The following is a 17,848-nucleotide window of genomic DNA, read 5'->3' on the forward strand; positions in this document are numbered from 1 at the left end:
AGAACTGAACATTACAAAGTATGTTCCTTTAAATTGATTACATATTCTTACTGAATAGGTTGTGAAAAATGTGAAAATAAATGTGTGTGTGTGTGTGTGTGTGTGTGTGTGTGTGTGTGTGTGTGTGTGTGTGTGTGTGTGTGTGTGTGTGCATGTGCATGAGTGAGTGCGTGTGCGTGTGCCGGACAGGAAGACGGAAGACTGTCCAAAGACATTTCCCACTGCTCAATTACTCCATGAAAAAAAAGGTGTTACGTAAAAGCACTCCTTCTGACGTTTTTGTTTCCCTCGTGCAGGATTTGTGTAATATTGAAGATCCGTGTGACGAATTCACGTCCAGACACAGCCTTGAATGGAAGTTTCTGTTTTTAGATCACAGGTAAAGACACTTTGTATGAGACTTCTGTACTATGCTTTTTGTTGTATGTTCTGTACAAAAACTGAGAGTCCAGGGTCAAGGTCCTTTTATGTGTGTAAGCGTGCTTGGCCAACTATGCCTGATCGTGACAATACTAGAGTTATAATTGCTTGCAACATATCTCTGCTCCATATCATGTAATCCTGCCGCTATTATCCAGGCCAGCGGACACGCTAACATGACAGTTTTCACCAGATAGCCCCGTATCACCTCTAAATCCTGCCCTGGATAGTGCAGAGTGGAACGATTAGGGGCGTAAATCATCAACTGTTGAAAAGGCCATTCATAACCAGGTCATAACCAGGTCAACCTGGAGCTATTGGAGGCATATACAACTGATGGAGTATCTTATGTTGCCCTGGATACCGCTAATCCACTTCTAAACATTTGTGCACCGGCCATTTAGAGCCATCTCTTCCTAACATATCCAGTGAGTTTAAACACATGAATAAGTAGGAAACGTATCAAAGCCACAACATTAAAACAACTGACAGGTGAAGTGAATAACATTGATCATCTCATTCCAATGGCACCATGCAAGGGGTGGGATATATTAGGCAGCAAGTGACCAGTCAGTTCTTGAAGTTGATGCGTAGGAAGCAGGAAAATTGGCAAGGGTAAGGATCTGAGCGACTTTGACAAGGACCAAATTGTGATGGCTAGAGGACTGGGTCAGAGCTCCTCCAAATCAGCAGGTCATGGGGCGTGTTCCCAGTATGCAGTGGTTAGTACCTCCCAAAAGTGATCCAAGGAAGGAAAAGTGGTGAACCAGCGATAGGGTCATGGGCTCCCAAGACTCACTTGATGCGCATGAGGAGTGAAATCTAGCCCTTCTGGTCCGATCCCACAGAAGAGCTACTTTAGCACAAATTGTTTAAAAGTTCATGCTGGCTATGATAGAAATGTGTCAGAACACACAGTGCATGCAGTGCACACAGCCCCATACGCAGCTTGCTGGTCAGAGTGCCCATGCTGACCCATGTCCACCGAAAGCGCCTACAATGGCCATGTGAGCATCATAACTGGACCATGGAGCAATGGAAGAAGTTGTCCCGGTCTGGTGAATCACGTTTTCTTCTACATCATGTGGATGGCCGGGGTTAGGGTTCGATCCGATCAAGCATCTGTGGGATGTGCTGGAACAACAATCCTGATCCATGGGGGCTGCACCTTACAACTTACAGTACTTAAAGGATCTGCTGCTAACATCTTGGTGCCAATTACCACAGGACACCTTCAGAGGTCTTGTGGAGTCCATATCTCGACAGGTTAGAGTTGTTTTGGTGGCACGAGGGGGAGCTACACAATATTAGTGGTTATTAGTGGTGGTTTTAATGTTGTGGCTGATTGGTGTATACTATTTCATGCTGCGTTTGACATTATATTCAATTTGCTGGATTGGATACGTAACCCAGCTTCCTTTTCATCTTTTAGAAACAACATTGAAATAGACATACTTATGTTCAAGTGGAACAAATGTTTTGTGGAAGCTTACTTTTTGTAATAAGCAAAAATGCACATTGGCTTATTGTTTTTGATTTTCATGCATAAAAGGTCCTCAGAATGCAGGAATCAAAGTGTACTCAAGATTTTTAGGACTCCCAGACCAAACACTTGAGTTTGGAAAGTCACCATACGTTTCACTTCTCAGGGTTGGCAAGTACGCCTATTTGAGCGTAGCATATTTCACAATGGGCCAAAAGGGCTGTCATTGAAAATGGATAAGCGGTGCCCAGGGCACAGTGACATAACTATCACTTACTATAATATTTAGCTGGATTCCTTCAACCAGGAAGATTGGTTTAATGGAATTCATTGAGATGGGGATGAAATGCAATGACAATAATTTCAGTTTGACACCATTATGCTGCGTGCACCAGTTACGTTCTGTATCTGGAGGAACTGTCACTGGTGTGTCCTCCCTACACAGTCCATATCAGAAGACTACGTAGATAAACTTGCAGAGTTAAAACCATTGGAGGAAATTGGAGTTTCTCGTCTAATCTCCAATCTACACCTTCAACGTTCCTCCGTAGTTTGAACAAGTCCACCAAGTTTTCACAAGAAATCGTATTAAGAGGAGTGAAATATCTAAATGCCTCGGGACTGGTGTCGTCACTGGTGTCAGTGTAGCGTGAGACGTCAGGTGATTCGATGTATCATGTGGTGCATTACCATTCCAGGTGAGGGAGAGTTTCACAATACATCTGGATGAGAGGCTCTTGCAATTATCCCTCACCTGGACTACTGTCCTAAAAAAGCTGCCAGCCACCTCCACCACCCACATCAAGTAAATGAAATGTGTTTTTTTTTTTTAAAGAAGAAAGTAATATTTTGAGAGAAATGTTCATCTTTTGCTCTCACCTTGAACAAGGTCTTGAAGCCCATTTAGTGTACGAGTCGAAAATGTACTAAGAATGTCAAAATCTACCTTCATTGAATGTGTTCCCTGCACTTATATGGTTTTCCCAGCTTTTCTTATTTTTTTGTAATTAATTTGCAAGGATCGTGTTCTATACTGATTATATATATTTTTTTCCTCTTCTAGGGCTTCACCAATCATTGGTTATTTGCCCTTTGAAGTTCTGGGAACTTCTGGGTATGATTACTATCATGTGGATGACTTGGAGCTTATAGCACAGTGTCATAAGCAATGTAAGCAACTCTTTCCCCTTCCACCACTTCATTTTTACTCAGCCTTCCCTCACCACAGCCACGGAATCCAACCATTCAGTTCACAAAAATAGGTCATCTCACAAGTCTTTTTCCACATCACCCTTGTTAGGAAAAAGTCTGGAGTGGTGATGCACTGTACCGCTCTGTCCTCCTGTCTCAGTGTGTTAGCGTATTTGATGAAACCAAGTGAAAAACATTTATGTTCGTACCCTTTAAAAGACACGTACGCCCTCTTGATGTTTTGTTATCCTCTTAGTAATGCAGTTTGGAAAAGGCAAATCCTGCTACTATCGCTTCTTGACCAAAGGTCAACAGTGGATTTGGTTGCAGACTCACTACTACATCACTTACCACCAGTGGAACTCCAAACCCGAGTTCATTGTCTGCACTCACACAGTCGTCAGGTGAGTGTATTTTTGTCCGTGCCTTTCCCTTAAAGAGCATAGAGCGAGAGGTGGATGTCTATGACAGTGGGGCTTGTGGGAGTTAGTTTTCAAAAACGTATTTGGTTCAGATTCAGACTGAAATTCTCAAGCTGCACTTAGAGATTTCCAAATACATTGGAAAGTTCTGTCACCTGACATTTTGAACTACCACAACTGTGTTGGAACTGCCCCTGGGCCTCGCTTATGTCCCAGTCAAGACAGAGAGGGCAGCTGTTCTAGGGTGAGCTTGTGCTATTGCACCCTCTAGCTGTAGCTAATATGTAGAAGCCGGAATACTTAAAAAAACAGACACCACTTTTAAGGTTGATCTAAAATTGTAGAGGAAGGCTTTGACCATCTCACTTTACTTGGAAATAAAATGGTGAGGGATGTCAAATGCAATATGTTGAGATAATCATATACCTTTTACTTCTAAAGCTCCTAATATGACCAAACCGCAACAACATTTTCAGTCATTAAATTCATTTTTGAAGTCAAGTTGACTTAGGGGAGCTCTGAACATTCATTAGCACACGGTTCTGTTTAAGATAATGTTGCACGGCAAGTATTTTTTCAAGTCTTTATTCATAATGCAGTTATGCTGAGGTGCGTGCTGAGAGAAGGAGGGTGTTTGGGCTGCAGGAGCTGTCGCCTCCAGAGATCACCACCCCCTCCACCAAGGTATGTGCTCAGCTGTTCCACCATACTAGGACTGTATCTCTGTCACACCTGTTGCTCAGAGACCCTCTTCATGGGATTTCCCTCTGTTCAGCAGGCTCAGGATCTCTACTTGGACATCTATCCCACGCTGGACCCTCCAAAGGACCGAAACGGCGGCACGCGTTCCGTGTCCTCCCACAGTTCTCGGAAGTCCTCCCACACGGCCCACTCCGACTCCGCCTGTGAGTCGCCCTCTGCAGCCTAAACTGTGATAAAGCTATGGTTATAAGAAGTGTTATTTGTTATTGTTTGTTTTGTCAGAATGGGTCATATGTTCTCCTTGATCTTATGGGGCAATAAAAAAAAGCAGGCTTATTTTAAAACTGCCCAAATTTGACTTTTGCTGCCATTTAACGTTCACAGTCACAGTTTGATGCTCTCAGGTCCTCAGTGGTTTCCACATTTTAGGGTTTCTAAGGGAAGTGTCAAGCACAAAATGGAGGAAAACGAATGGTGCCCCTGAAGGCAACGTGAGATTAATTACCAGATCAAGTCGACTGCACACTTTAAAACAAGACCAATGGGACATTCCATTTGCGTGTTTTATCATCGTAATTTTTAATTTGTATTAAATGGATGGTATATTTGGATAGACCGGCGGCTCCCTGGAATTCCAAACACCTCCGTCTTCAGTCTTAAGTCTTAAGCAGCGGTTCTTAACTGGTCTAGTCTCAGGATCCATCTAGTCATTCAGTCACGACCCAAATATAATTGATTTGAGGCCTTCTAATTCATTTCAACAAAATTATTAGTGCAGTAACACACAATACTTATGTGCATAGTTAAATAGCAGTGCATAGTTAGCTTTGACGTACGCACCTGCCGCTCACTAGAAATGGGCATGTGTGGGTCAGTACCCCCCAGTTGAGAACCCCTGGTCTAAAGCACCTGCCTTCCTGGATGTGGCTGCTGGGTTCACGCTCTGATAAAAGCACTCAACGATAAAAGGGTTGATTTGAGCTGCCTCTGGGAGGCCGCTCTCATTGACTTCAGCTGCTCTGCTGCCCACTCTGCAGTCCTCTGTGGTGCAGATGACCTGATCAGGCTTTTAGATCAGCGCTGTCTATAATAATTATAAGATGCGGTTCGTTAAATTAGTAGTTTTGCAACAATGCACCACGTAAAAATGCTGCATCTCGTAATGACTTCCCAACATGGCATACATTTGACCTTTATTATGTAATAACACCCGCATTTTGTAATAAACATCGCAACCGCAATACGTTGATACAAGAGAGAGGGTTCTTGATTATGAATTTTACATTTTCATTTTTTGATAATACAAGCGGAAGATGGATGTGGGAGAAATAACACATGCAGTACATGCAAATGTGGACGACACACAAACACACACAGATGCTTCTAAGAAAAGCGTGACGTGTGCAGGGAAATGCTTCTGCATTTACTTTCTTTCAGTCTCTCCCTTGTTTTCCACGGCGAAAATCAGCAGCAGTGGTACGGCACTTTGAAGCGGTGGCAGCATTGTAATGATGTGAGACCCTACACAGAGAAACGTACTCTTATGGGTCCTTTGCTCTCGCTTTCAAAGAAATTCCCTTTTCTCTTGCATTCCTCCTCTTATGGTTAGAGAAAGTTTCTGTCAAAGTATTATTATTCCATATTGTTAAAAAAAAAAAATACTTTGTTGCTCACAGAAAGCCGGGGAATGATTGACAGTAGAATGGAACGGGGCAAAGAAGAATCTATTACAACTTTTGAGATTTGGGGACACATTCACGAGTGTTTTCCATTGATCTCCACAGCACTTCCTGTTTGCACTAACTGAGTTGTCTTTGGTCCGCCAGCCAACTCCTACACTGAACCTTGCACACCGTCGTGGCAGTCCTCCATCGGGACAGAGAAGACTTCTTCTAGACACCAACCCAGCAGCTCCAAGGTCAGTTCACTTCATGCCCATGTGAGTCAGTCACTGGCAAACAAAAACAAAGCCAAAACAAAAGTAATTGGAAAACATAAAATAGAATAAAGAAGAATAAATAGATTGAATAAAAGCGGGCACGGAGGATTGTGCTAAACTTCTTGTGATGCTGTTTTTACTCTTGTAGACTTTGGCACAAAGACAAAATTCTTTTGACCTCCTCCCCCAACTGAGCCTCCCCCTTTCTCCTACCTGCAGCAAGCACTCCATAATGGTTAGTGATTAGTCTCTCCTGCCCGCCACCTTCCTCTTGGCTGTTTGCCTAGTGTCTCATTATCAATAGTTATTTGTCTGTGCGGTTGTTTACTTCCTATGCTGTTTGGGACAAGTGACCCAGACCCAGATTTATCTTGTGAAATCTATTAGAGAAACATGTTTCAAAGATGGTAAAATTTGAAAACAATGCTATGATTTTTTTAGAAATCAGTTTGGTGGCGTTACCTGTTAAAGTTAAAAAAATAATCTGTAAGATTATTTTGTTTTTAAAAAATCCCATATTTCATACTTTTTTTATCTGACACAAGAAAAACAGCCATTCAATGTATTTGCCTTATGCATGTGCCACTCTATATGCTGTTTCTATTGTTGGTGACGGGGTCCGCCTTTCCCGCCAAAAATGCGAAATCGTGCAAAAGCAATGAATGGCAGCTGTGATGATAAACTAGTGTAGCTAGAAATAAACTATATGGAAGAACAGCCCCCTCACAAAAGATCCCCATCATCTCAAGTGACTGAGAAATCAATAGAAGGCATACTTTCGAGAAAAGAAATGTCGAGCAAAGACAGCTGTTGAATTTCGTTTTTTGCAATTTTGAATCTTGGAATCTTTTAATCTCAGTGTAGATGTAATGCACCCAACTGAGACAATCATATGGATATTCACTTTAAGGGACTATATCTTGTGACAATTGGCAGCGACAGAGTAATATATAAATATTCCGCCTTTAATTTAAAGGCTCTCATTCTCATGTTTTGTAATACAGATAGATCAGCAACAGCACACCACAATGGTAATGCATATTTCCTTGTCTAACTGGTTTGTGTGTTTTCAGCAACAGCAATCACAGCAACCACAACCATTGCACCAGAAGCAGCAGCAGCAGCAGCAGCAGCAGCAGCAGCAGCAGCAGCAGCAGCAGCAGCAGCAACAGCAACAGCAGCAGCAGCTGCTACAGCAACAGCAGCAGCAGCAGCAGCAGCAGCAGCAGCAGCAGCAGCAGCAGCAGGCCATGTTCCAGCTGCAGCAGCCGCAGCTCGGTGTCATGAACCAGCTGAAGGAACAGCTGGAGGAGAGGACGCGGATCCTGCAGGCTGACATAAAGACACAGCAGCAGGAACTGCACGACATAAAGGAGAAGCTGCAACTTGCCAACTTCCAGGTAATTTTCTCTTTATCTTTTAAACAATCAAACAAGCACGAGACATAAAAAATAGAAGACACTGTTGTGGAGAACTTCTATAAAACCTAATAAAAATAACTATGACACATTTTGCTGTTTTGTCTTCATCATGATATATTTTTTCTCACTCCAGGTTGAATGTTTTATACTGTATAAAGCATACTTTACCAAAGGGTCAGAAAAGGAAGGAAGGAAGGAAGTCTCAAATAAAATGTAAATGAACCACACACTAAAATGAAAAAAATCACTCTAATAGCAGATAGGTAAATGATAGAAATGGCACATAAGTGTTCATAAGATTTATATCTATAGATTTTTATGAGATTTATACTCAGTGATGCTATTTTGCACAGTAATTTCAGTTGAAAATGAAAGTATTATATGGGAATGCTTCTCTAAATCAGTACACTGCACATCCACAGTCCCAACATCTCTAGATGTCAGTCATCGCCACATAATAAATTGAACCAACAATCTATATATTACTACTGTGATATTTCTGTTTTGTTCAGTGCTCCATGCCTTCATATAAACCAGCTATTGCATGAATTTAATGCATGTTTCATCTGAAGCTATTTTTATCTGTAGTCTTTTTTTAGTCTATAGTCATTTTATCTTTAGTTTATTAAAATGTAATTAAAATACAAATTTAATGCATTTTTGTTATCAGTGGTTTAACACACTTTACACTAAAAGCAGTGCGATAAAATAATATGCTTTGAGAGGGTAGCACATACACAAGTGCATACATGCACACACAGCTTGTCGAAAACACAGCTGCCAGGCAGGGACAACATTTCCCCTGTATTGGCCTCTCTTCACTGGCTACCGGTTAAATTTAATTCACAGTAGAGTTCAAATTTGTTCCTGAAAAGCACTACACAAATTTGCACGGCAGTATATCTTTGAACGCCGCCGTCCCACCCTCAGGCCTCTTAGATACTCAGGCCAAACGCTTCTGTCCATTCCTTGGTGCCGGTTAAAGTTTAATGGTGATCGTGCCTTCGCCGTTGCTGCCTCAAGGCGGTGGAACAGTCTGCCCCTTTGTGCTAGGTCTTCCCCTGTTTCCAAAACCTTTAGATCCTGTCCAAGGATCCGTCTCTCTTCATTGGCCTTTGAGTTTGCATGAGGTCTGTCCTGCTAGTCATTTAAAGGACTAGCTGTAATAAAAATGACTGTAGGCAAAAAGTATATGAGATATTTACCAGTATTTTAATATTTACATAAATTGGATGAATAAGTGTGTGTGTGTGTGTGTGTGTGTGTGTGTGTGTGTGTGTGTGTGTGTGTGTGTGTGTGTGTGTGTGTGTGTGTGTGTGTGTGTGTGTGTGTGTGTGTGTGTGTGTGTGTGTGTTGCAGATGTTGCTGCAGCAGCCCATCCACAGCGACTTCGGCCCGGTCCAGCAGCCGCAGCAGCAGGGTCCGGGCAGGCCGGCCCAGCAGAGCCAGTCCGGGGTGATCAGGCAGATCTCAGGCCAGCCCAAACAGCCGGTCTGTGTTGGCCACAGCTCGTCACCCCACTCTCTGATGAGGGAGCACAGCACGCCTTCACCCCAGGTACAAAGACAAATCTGAATTGACAAAAAGACAAAAAAAGCATTTGTGTCAAGCTGTACTCGAACAACCATTCTTTAAACACCCCAAATGTTGGGATGTGTAATATAAAATATTATGTACTATGCTATACTGTGTGTATTATAAGTGATGTAAACCTACTCAGTTTCTGCCTCAGGTTTTGGGCTCATTAATGAAATGTAAGTGTTTTGACCGTTTTAGTGTGGACGGCCAACTTTTTCAAAAACATTGTCCAAATGTTAGTGTGGACGTGAAACATTTCAACATCTGTTGTCACATTTATCTGGATTAGTCTGGAGTGTAAGACAAGGCCTGGAACCAGATGCCCAGACGGACTCTTACTAACCTGGGGGGGGTACACTCCTCTTCCCACTGCAGGTCCAGCAGAGACTGGTTCGCAGTGGACAGATCCAGTCGGTCAGTCTGCCGGTGCAGACCCACACCAGCCTGACCATGCCCTTCTACAGCAACCCCATGATGTTCTCTCAAACCAATACCAGGGCTCTGCAGGACACAAACCAAAGACACATAGACAGCGAGTTCAGCCAAGATGGACAACTACGGCGAGTCCCGAACAAAGTCCACAACTACAGCTACAGCTACAGCTACACATTGTACTATGACGGGCCAATGGTTACGATTCTGAGTTTTGAACCTCTTGAGAACATTAATTAATAACTACTAACTAAAGATCCGGTAGCGGACCTTCTGTGCCTTGTTCTTCTTGTGCAGTCTTATAATCACAAGCGTTTGTCTTGTGCAGCATGCTTCTGAACCAGCCGATGCAGGCCCTGGTTCCTAACAGCAACGTGAGCTCGCAGCCTTCTCAGTGCAACAGCGGCATCCAGCAAACCAAGTAAGTAGGACAGAGGAGGTCTGATCTGATCACACTTCTGGGTTAAATTTTGTCTAAGTTGGTGTAAAAAAAAAACCAAAAAACACATTTTTCCCTGTTGTATATCTAAGCAGCATAAAACAGTAAAAGAACAGTTACAAAGGGTAATGACAAAATTAAACACAAGAAAGTTATGAGTGGGCTACTAAGGCCCTGGACACACCTGATCAATAAGAGATCATGTATTATTGTATTTATGGTATTGTATTGTGTTCATGGAAGTCAGTGTGGAATACGGGAAGCAATGTGAAACCGTTTTATAATCAATCAATCTATTCCGGGGGTTGGAAAACTGGGGTCTGCCCCCATTTGGGTCTGTGAAGGAATTGCAGGGGTTCCACTTGGCACTCACGCCGGGTGGGGCCTCTGGTCGGCTGCGGTGGGGTGGGCCTCCCCCTTGCGCCGGCCATGGGTGGGCATGGGAGTCCTGCCGGCTCGCCTGTGGGGCGGGCGGCTCAGGCGGGGTGTCGGCCTGTCGCCGTGGGGCCGGGCCTGCGGTTTGTGCCTTGCGCCCGTGGCCCGGGTTCTGTGCCTGCGGCTGCGTCTTGTGCCTGGACCCGGGGGTTGGTTGTATGTGTGCGCCCCTGGGGTGCGGGGTATCCTCGTGCTCCCTGGTACTTGGTAAGTCTCCACGGGGCTTGGCGTGTGGGTTGCTTCACGGCCCTCTGGCTTCTCTGGGGGCCCGGGGGTCTACTGTGGCCGCAAGGCGAGGTACTCGGGGCTTTTCTGCAGCCGTAGGGTGTCTACAGGGCTGCGGAGTTCGGGGGGCTTCGGGGCCCTTTCCACTGCTTGAAGGCGCCGCGACATAATACCGACCTTCTACACCATATCAATGGGGATAAGTTATGTACACTCACCAGTGCACATCTTACACACACACACACACACACACACACACACACACACACACACACACACACATACACATACAGGCGGTCCCATCACACATGCACACACATCCACACCTGCTTTGAGTGCACCCCAGCACCCTCCTGGTTGCATTCCTCTCCTTTCCTCCCTCATTTACTGCCATAATTATGACAGGAAGAGGCTACGTGACCAGTTGGAGTTCCAGTTTTCTTGGACGTAATTAACTGTTTTTCAATTACATGTTGTCGTCCAATGTTTATGTTTTTGTGTAAATGTTGTTTGTTTCTATGTTTATTTGTCTCACCCGTGGTGATTCTCCCCCTCTTGGAGTAGTGATCAGTTGTTTAAAGACCCAAACATGATAAATAGTTCTCCAAAGAGGGGGGCTGGTGGTGGTTCTCTATAACCAAAAACTGTGCTCTTATCATTCTACAGGTCGTCCACAGGACAGAGTTATTGCAGCAGTTCTTGATGATTAATGAATTAATAAAGAGTTGCATTGTAGGTTGAGAACTTGAACTCCACTTGCAGACTAACTCCTAGATGCAATGGCATATAAATACAATACTGTATTGTATGCCCAGCATGCTGACAGCACAGGTTAAAAATAAATAAATAAATAAGGAATTGCAGGGGTTCCTAGACCTTTTTTTCTTTCAAAATATCATGAGCAAGGGTGAGCTTGAGTTGAATTTTAAGTTTGTGTAGACTTAATTTTGAATTCCACATCTACCCTGCTGCCTGTGCTGTGCAGATACACCTTGGAGCAGCAGATGATCGCCCCCTCGTTCAGCATGCAGCAGGTCAACTGCAACGCCGTCCTGGTGCCCTCCCCTGTCTTCACCTCCCCCATCATGATTCCTCACAACAGCTTCATCACACACCAGTCGCAGCCGGCGTACCACACGCAGCAAACCTCGCAGCACCCTCTGCAGCTGCAGCAGCCGCAGCAGTTCTTTCAGGTGCACTAAACACTAGTGGTTTGATTATTATTATTATTTTTTTTGCTGTTCCAGTTTGTTTCCTCGCCTAAGTATTGAGTAGACTGACATGTTTGGGAGACATGTTCTTCTTCTCATGTTCTAGTTCTTCTCTTTCTTCACATTCTTAGTGGCACAGCTCCTCCTCCACCTCCTCCATGTAGCTGCTGTTGTATTGAAATGATGAGTTACATACAAGTCTCAAACTAAATTCCTCAGCCTAGTACTTCAAACTTCAAGAAATCAAATCATTTTTGTTAGATATTTTTATTGAAAAATAAAAGCACATTCACTGTTAGATATTGCACAATGTGTTCAACAAACCTGGATTTTTTTCTTTTGATTTTCATACATTTATAGCCCCTACACCCTACCTAAGATGAACATTCTGATCCCTACTCACGCATAGCATCATGAGGATTTTCAATAAAATAACAAAGAAAAAAGGATGAAAACATATATATATATATATATATATATATATATATATATATATATATATATATATGATAATTAAGTGAAATCCTAATTTAATCACTTAAGCGGCAATGATAAATTATCTGTCCTGAAAAAAGCTTTTCTTATACTTTCTGGTATGCCATGAATAGAACAAGCGAAATGAAAATAAGACTTGCAGTGAATGGAGAAACCAGGGGTGTCAGGGTAATTTTTGTCGTATTTTCCATCACCTAGTTCCATTTGAAAAGGTGGAATTGCCATTGCTTTAACAAATACAACATACTACAAAATTAAGTCACAAAACAATTATTGTATTACAATTTTAAGGAAGGTTTCCCATCATATTGTTACATTTTTTCCAAAACCCAAAAGTAGAAACAATCCTGAAATATCAAAGAAATGTGAGTGATCATCAGGAAAATGGTCAGCGGTGATGACTGACTCGTCAAAGGGCTCAAACTCAATTTGACTCCGGTTATGGTTATGGTCCTTTAACGCCAATTAAACAATGCAAATGACCATCACAAGAGGAATATATTTTTTCTCCACTATTCCATTAGAAGCTTATGTTCCTCTGTATCGCCACAGATGCAGACCCAAGGACTGCTGCACAGCGGCTCTACTCCGGCATTCTTACACACCACAAACATACCACAGCAAGGCACGCTGGGATACATCCAGCAGCAGCCACAAGCGCAGCAGCAGCAGCAACGGCAGCACCAACATTCCCAAAACCAGACTGGCAGCGTCTCAGACTTCCAAAACATGCTCACGCGGTAGCTCGGCGGACTCTCCGATGAGAGCTGCGAGATGATCTCTCGATAACGTCGGCGGAGACCACGAGAGGACATGTCCTACTTGATATCAAGCTCTGCGTCTGCTGTGTTGCTGTGAAGCCGAAGCGACTTGATTTCTATGGCAAAAAAAAAAAATATATAAAGAAATACTAATACTTGACAGAGTAACGTTGCTTGTAGTGACCTTACTTTTGATAAGGAGCGACCCTCTTACGACGCCCTCCCACGACCACAGTCTGTTGACCGACAAGCCAGGTGCTGTTTCATGAAGAAATGGGCCTGTTTCGCATAGATTGGCCAGTCAATCAACAACTCTGCTGGAAAAGGAAGGATTATGTTTGTTTTGGGGTTTTTTTTTTTTTTTGGTTTCCCAAGAAAACTACTTGATGGTTTTCCAACAAAGGATCTTTATTCCCGAAAGTGTCTGCTGGTATTTCGGCACCGCCCCACTTTATCTAGAAGTTAAAATTGTGTTAATTGTGTTAGGACAAAGGACAATTATATTTCCCTAATTGATCATGAATCCAGGCCTTCAGCGTCATCACTCCATCCTAGTGTTTAGGTTTTCTCTGAAAACGTTAACGGGGCAATTCACAAAAATGTGCGCTGCCATAGGCTTGGATCAGACGTCGCTCTGGTTTTCCCTCGAAAATTTGGATTTCCTTGCCACGTAAGGTTTTATATAACACATTCATATTTATGTGCTTGAATTGTTCCAACGTGAGGTCACCTGGGACGGGATGACGCATTGTTCCACTGTGATCGAAAACGCTTCTATCTTGATTTTTAAAGCCTCAATCTGCGATTTGAAGGGGCCGTCACCGTCACACCTCTCTTCAAAAATGGCGGCGAGCCTCTGAAACCCAGCGAGCATGACATGCCACAGCGCCGAGGGAATCAAAATGTGCCTTTAACAACCACGGGGACGTCATATTGTGGTTCGAGGGTTTTGTCTGATTATGGCTTTAAAAATCCCGCTCAGGTCCTTGAAAATACAAAGTTCTATTTTCATAGGTCACACATGATTATTTTCCAAATCAAATTGAGCAAAAGACATTTAGATTTGTATTTGATATATTTGTCACTGCCTGAAGCAACTTTTGCATTTCTAATCAGATTTTGTTTTCTTCTATAATTGTAGTCAAATCTATTTAGATACATTTCCCTCTTTTCCTTAATCCAATATAAAAGCATTTAATGATGAGTTTATTTTCTTACCATATGATTTTTTTTTTGTAATCATGGGAATCATTTAGACATAAGACTCCAGTCCACTGGGTTTTTGGTAGAACACAAGCTGAAAAGCACATGTGGACAGTGCCGTCCACCTCCAGTCAATCAGATTATGGACAGATTATATTTCACCTTTTTAGTATTGGGAATTTACAATAATTCACGCGTTCTTGGCATGTAATGGGCCTAATAGACAATCACAAATATAAGCTACGGACAACCTTCCTCTCTTTTCCGTTCCATCCTTTGCCTCTTTCATTGACCTTTTAAATGCAGTATGAGAATTTGGGGATTTTTGGCGACATTAGCGATCATTACAGGTCAAAAGTAGCATTTCCATCTCACCAAGTCGCTTTCCAGTAGCATGTGCATCTGTGTATCGGTTGGCAACTGAAGATGAAGCGATTAGAATTGTGGATACATTCTAACAATATGAATATATTGTGTTTGTGTTTTTGTGTGTGTGTGTGTGTGTATACAGTATATGCATGTATATATGTGTGTATATATGTGAATATGTATACTGTATATGTGTGTATATGTATATATATGTGTATATTTATATATGTGTGTATATATATGTATGTATATATATGTATATGTGTGTATATATATATGTGTATGTGTGTGTGTGTGTATATATATATATATATATATATATATATATATATATATATATATATATATATATATATATATATATATATATATATATATATACATTTTTTTATTATTATTTTTTTTTACCCAATATCTAGGAGAGTTAAAGTGAGAAAATGCAAACATGGTCACACTGCGTTAATCGTCTCAGGTTATTCGTAGAAGAAGCCCTGTCAGTATTTATGTAAGCGGACATCATTTTCTTCTCTTTCTTTTGTTACATGACAAACATTTTTAGATACCGTTGTTGTATGTGTTGTCTGAGCTCTGGAAACCCTACGGCTGCTTATCACCTCATAACTGTTCTAAGCTTATGAGACCTTCTCAAGTTAACGTGACAGACATATATATATGTCTATCATATTATATATTTATATCAAAAATTGGTTGTGTAATCCTCTCAGAATGTAGTCCCATCACTACTCATTCAGAAATAGTCGGAAAAGGGTTTTTCATAAACACAAAAATTATATTATGTGAGAAGACATCGGTGTGAGAATCTGATAACTTAAGTTGGGAGTGGAGTTTTGCATTGTAATCAGCCGTTCAATGTAAAAGTGTGTTTAATGTGTTTTGGCAAATAACTAAAAATAATTTCTATATGTTAAAAAAACAACAACCAACCACTAAGAAAGATTACAAGATTACCCTGCCGCTTGCATGTCACTTCCTGTGTCTTGTCCCATGGTTAGAATAATAGTTCTGGCCAATTGACTTATGGGTCAATATTATTATTTTTATTATTATTATTATTATTATTATTATTATACACCTTCTAAAAGCAGTCCTTTATATCCGATATGGCAGTCTGCTTTGATATTATAGCATTATTATATATCTGATTATATTATTTATAGGCTACAGTTTCAGATTAATTGGTAGCGAAGTACCACTTTCCTTTCCTTCATGATATGAAGACTGGTGCTGATCATATCGGTCGCAGTTACTCACAGAGTTCAGAAAGAAAAAAAAACCAACGCTCAGCATGGAAGTTCAGTGCCGATTTTACACTTTACTATGTGCAATGTCAATTTTGAAAAACAAGAATGTTAATTTATACTCTAAATAGTGTTTCAGAACAGATGTACTCTGTATATACTTGTATAATAAGCCAATGTACTATGTAAATTATTTGGAAATATTTTTTTATGAAAGAAATAATCTTTTAACATTCCTTCAACCATAAATATATCAACGGTATACTTTGTGAGATACGTCATGTATCTGCTACAGAGTGTGTGAATGAGTAGTCTGCCCGGTAGGGAATATGATGGAGTGGAACTCAAAGCCTCATTCAGGTCCTTTCTCTGTCACCTCAGACGTTAGAATCCCAAATCTGTTGTATTCTGAAATGTGGATATTGAATAAGATTTATATTGTTGTCCCAATTCAAGTATTTTGAGACGTATTGAGTACAAATTGACAATTTTTGTTGGGTTTGTGACAAAGTTGTAAACTGCCATGATCAAGGAGACAAATACAGAAAAAAGGCACAGTATTTATAAAAAATATTACTATTTATGAGAGGTTGAGTGCCTTGGCATGTTTAAATCTCAATATATTAAATGAAATAATTTTAAGTGCCGACTTATCTTGTGATGAACAATTTGCATTAGAGCACTTAAATTCATGATGAAATCAGAAGTGATCATGTGGAGACGATAGCAGACTACGAAACCATTTCAAATAAACCCCCAAAATTCAAAAAACTCTGCATCACATTATGTTGACATGTTCCCTTGATTTGGGCAGTGACCTAAATCAAATAATTTCCCCCAAAACTAAGTGGAGTAATTCTATATAAGTAGGTATTTGTCAAAATGAAAACAAAGGTTTTGGGGTTTTTTTTGTAGCTGTTAGATTTATTTAGGTTATGGGCTGAAGGCATCGGGAAAACTCCTACAGCGTCTTTGCTTTGACCTGTGTGGTCAAACATTACGTACAACTCATACATAAGTCAACTCTCTAGAAATTTTAGGGGGAATAAAAGTTTGCTTTTGCAGAATAGAGGACCTAAAAGTCAGACAGGTATGTCATACAAAAAAAAACCCAACCATTGTTCCATCACTCCCTGCATGCAAAACGCTGTATCCTATACTCAGCTGCCTTGTAAAGATTTAGTGGAATAAATGCCTAATGATGAACCTCGTTGAATGACAATGAGTAAATCATGTCCCGATATTTGATGCATTGCCCCGATTGTGGGTTTAGCCTAGATCTCTATTTTCATTTGATTCCAATGAGCCACTCCTCCAGGTGACGTTCAGTGTATTGAAGTGAAGCCACTGCTGATCAGGAATGTTTCTTCAGTTGTTTTCTTTTGTTTTACTGTAAATTCTACACAATACAAATGGTACTGTTGTTTTGTTTTCTGCTGGCAGCAGAACTTTTTATTTGCTTATGGTCTTTCCCCTTGTCCCATCTTCTTGTCAGTTTCAAAATAGTCACTGCCATCTTGGCCATGAGAGCGGGCATTCAACCTCTGTATGAAATATACCAGGGTATGAACAAAAAGACTCGAGTACATCACATCAGCCATTTCTGCACTTACAATGAAGGAACATTGACAACATTGTGTATAAGAATGTACAGAAGTCTAGAGTATAGTCCTTTATTTTATATGTCAAATAGCACACACACACACACACACACACACACACACACACACTTTTGAAATTGTAATTTTGTAACAGAGTCTTACTAAAACTAAAAGTGTCTTACTAGAGGAGGTGAGGCTTTCTTTTGTGTTCAAGTTGGTGTTGCACATTCACTTGTATGGCTTGTCCCCCCCCCTGTATTTA

General features: G+C 41.3%; 1 protein-coding gene across 1 annotated transcript in view; it reads left to right on the forward strand.

The window, feature by feature from the left end:
* npas2 (neuronal PAS domain protein 2) overlaps positions 1 to 13,137 on the forward strand; it is a gene marked incomplete at its 3' end in the record, with an annotated part of 48,429 nt that extends 35,292 nt beyond the window's left edge. The window contains exons 10-21 of the mRNA XM_080014282.1: positions 297 to 379; positions 2,967 to 3,073; positions 3,351 to 3,498; positions 4,116 to 4,200; positions 4,295 to 4,421; positions 6,045 to 6,157; positions 7,237 to 7,557; positions 8,938 to 9,135; positions 9,532 to 9,716; positions 9,917 to 10,009; positions 11,673 to 11,880; positions 12,946 to 13,137. Coding sequence (XP_079870408.1) covers positions 297 to 379; positions 2,967 to 3,073; positions 3,351 to 3,498; positions 4,116 to 4,200; positions 4,295 to 4,421; positions 6,045 to 6,157; positions 7,237 to 7,557; positions 8,938 to 9,135; positions 9,532 to 9,716; positions 9,917 to 10,009; positions 11,673 to 11,880; positions 12,946 to 13,137 — 1,860 coding nt within the window. The remainder of the gene's footprint in view (positions 1 to 296; positions 380 to 2,966; positions 3,074 to 3,350; positions 3,499 to 4,115; positions 4,201 to 4,294; positions 4,422 to 6,044; positions 6,158 to 7,236; positions 7,558 to 8,937; positions 9,136 to 9,531; positions 9,717 to 9,916; positions 10,010 to 11,672; positions 11,881 to 12,945) is intronic.
* Positions 13,138 to 17,848: the final 4,711 nt, after the last annotated feature.

This window comes from Zeus faber, assembly GCF_960531495.2.
Source record: "Zeus faber genome assembly, chromosome: 14".
NCBI classification, from domain to species: domain Eukaryota; kingdom Metazoa; phylum Chordata; class Actinopteri; order Zeiformes; family Zeidae; genus Zeus; species Zeus faber.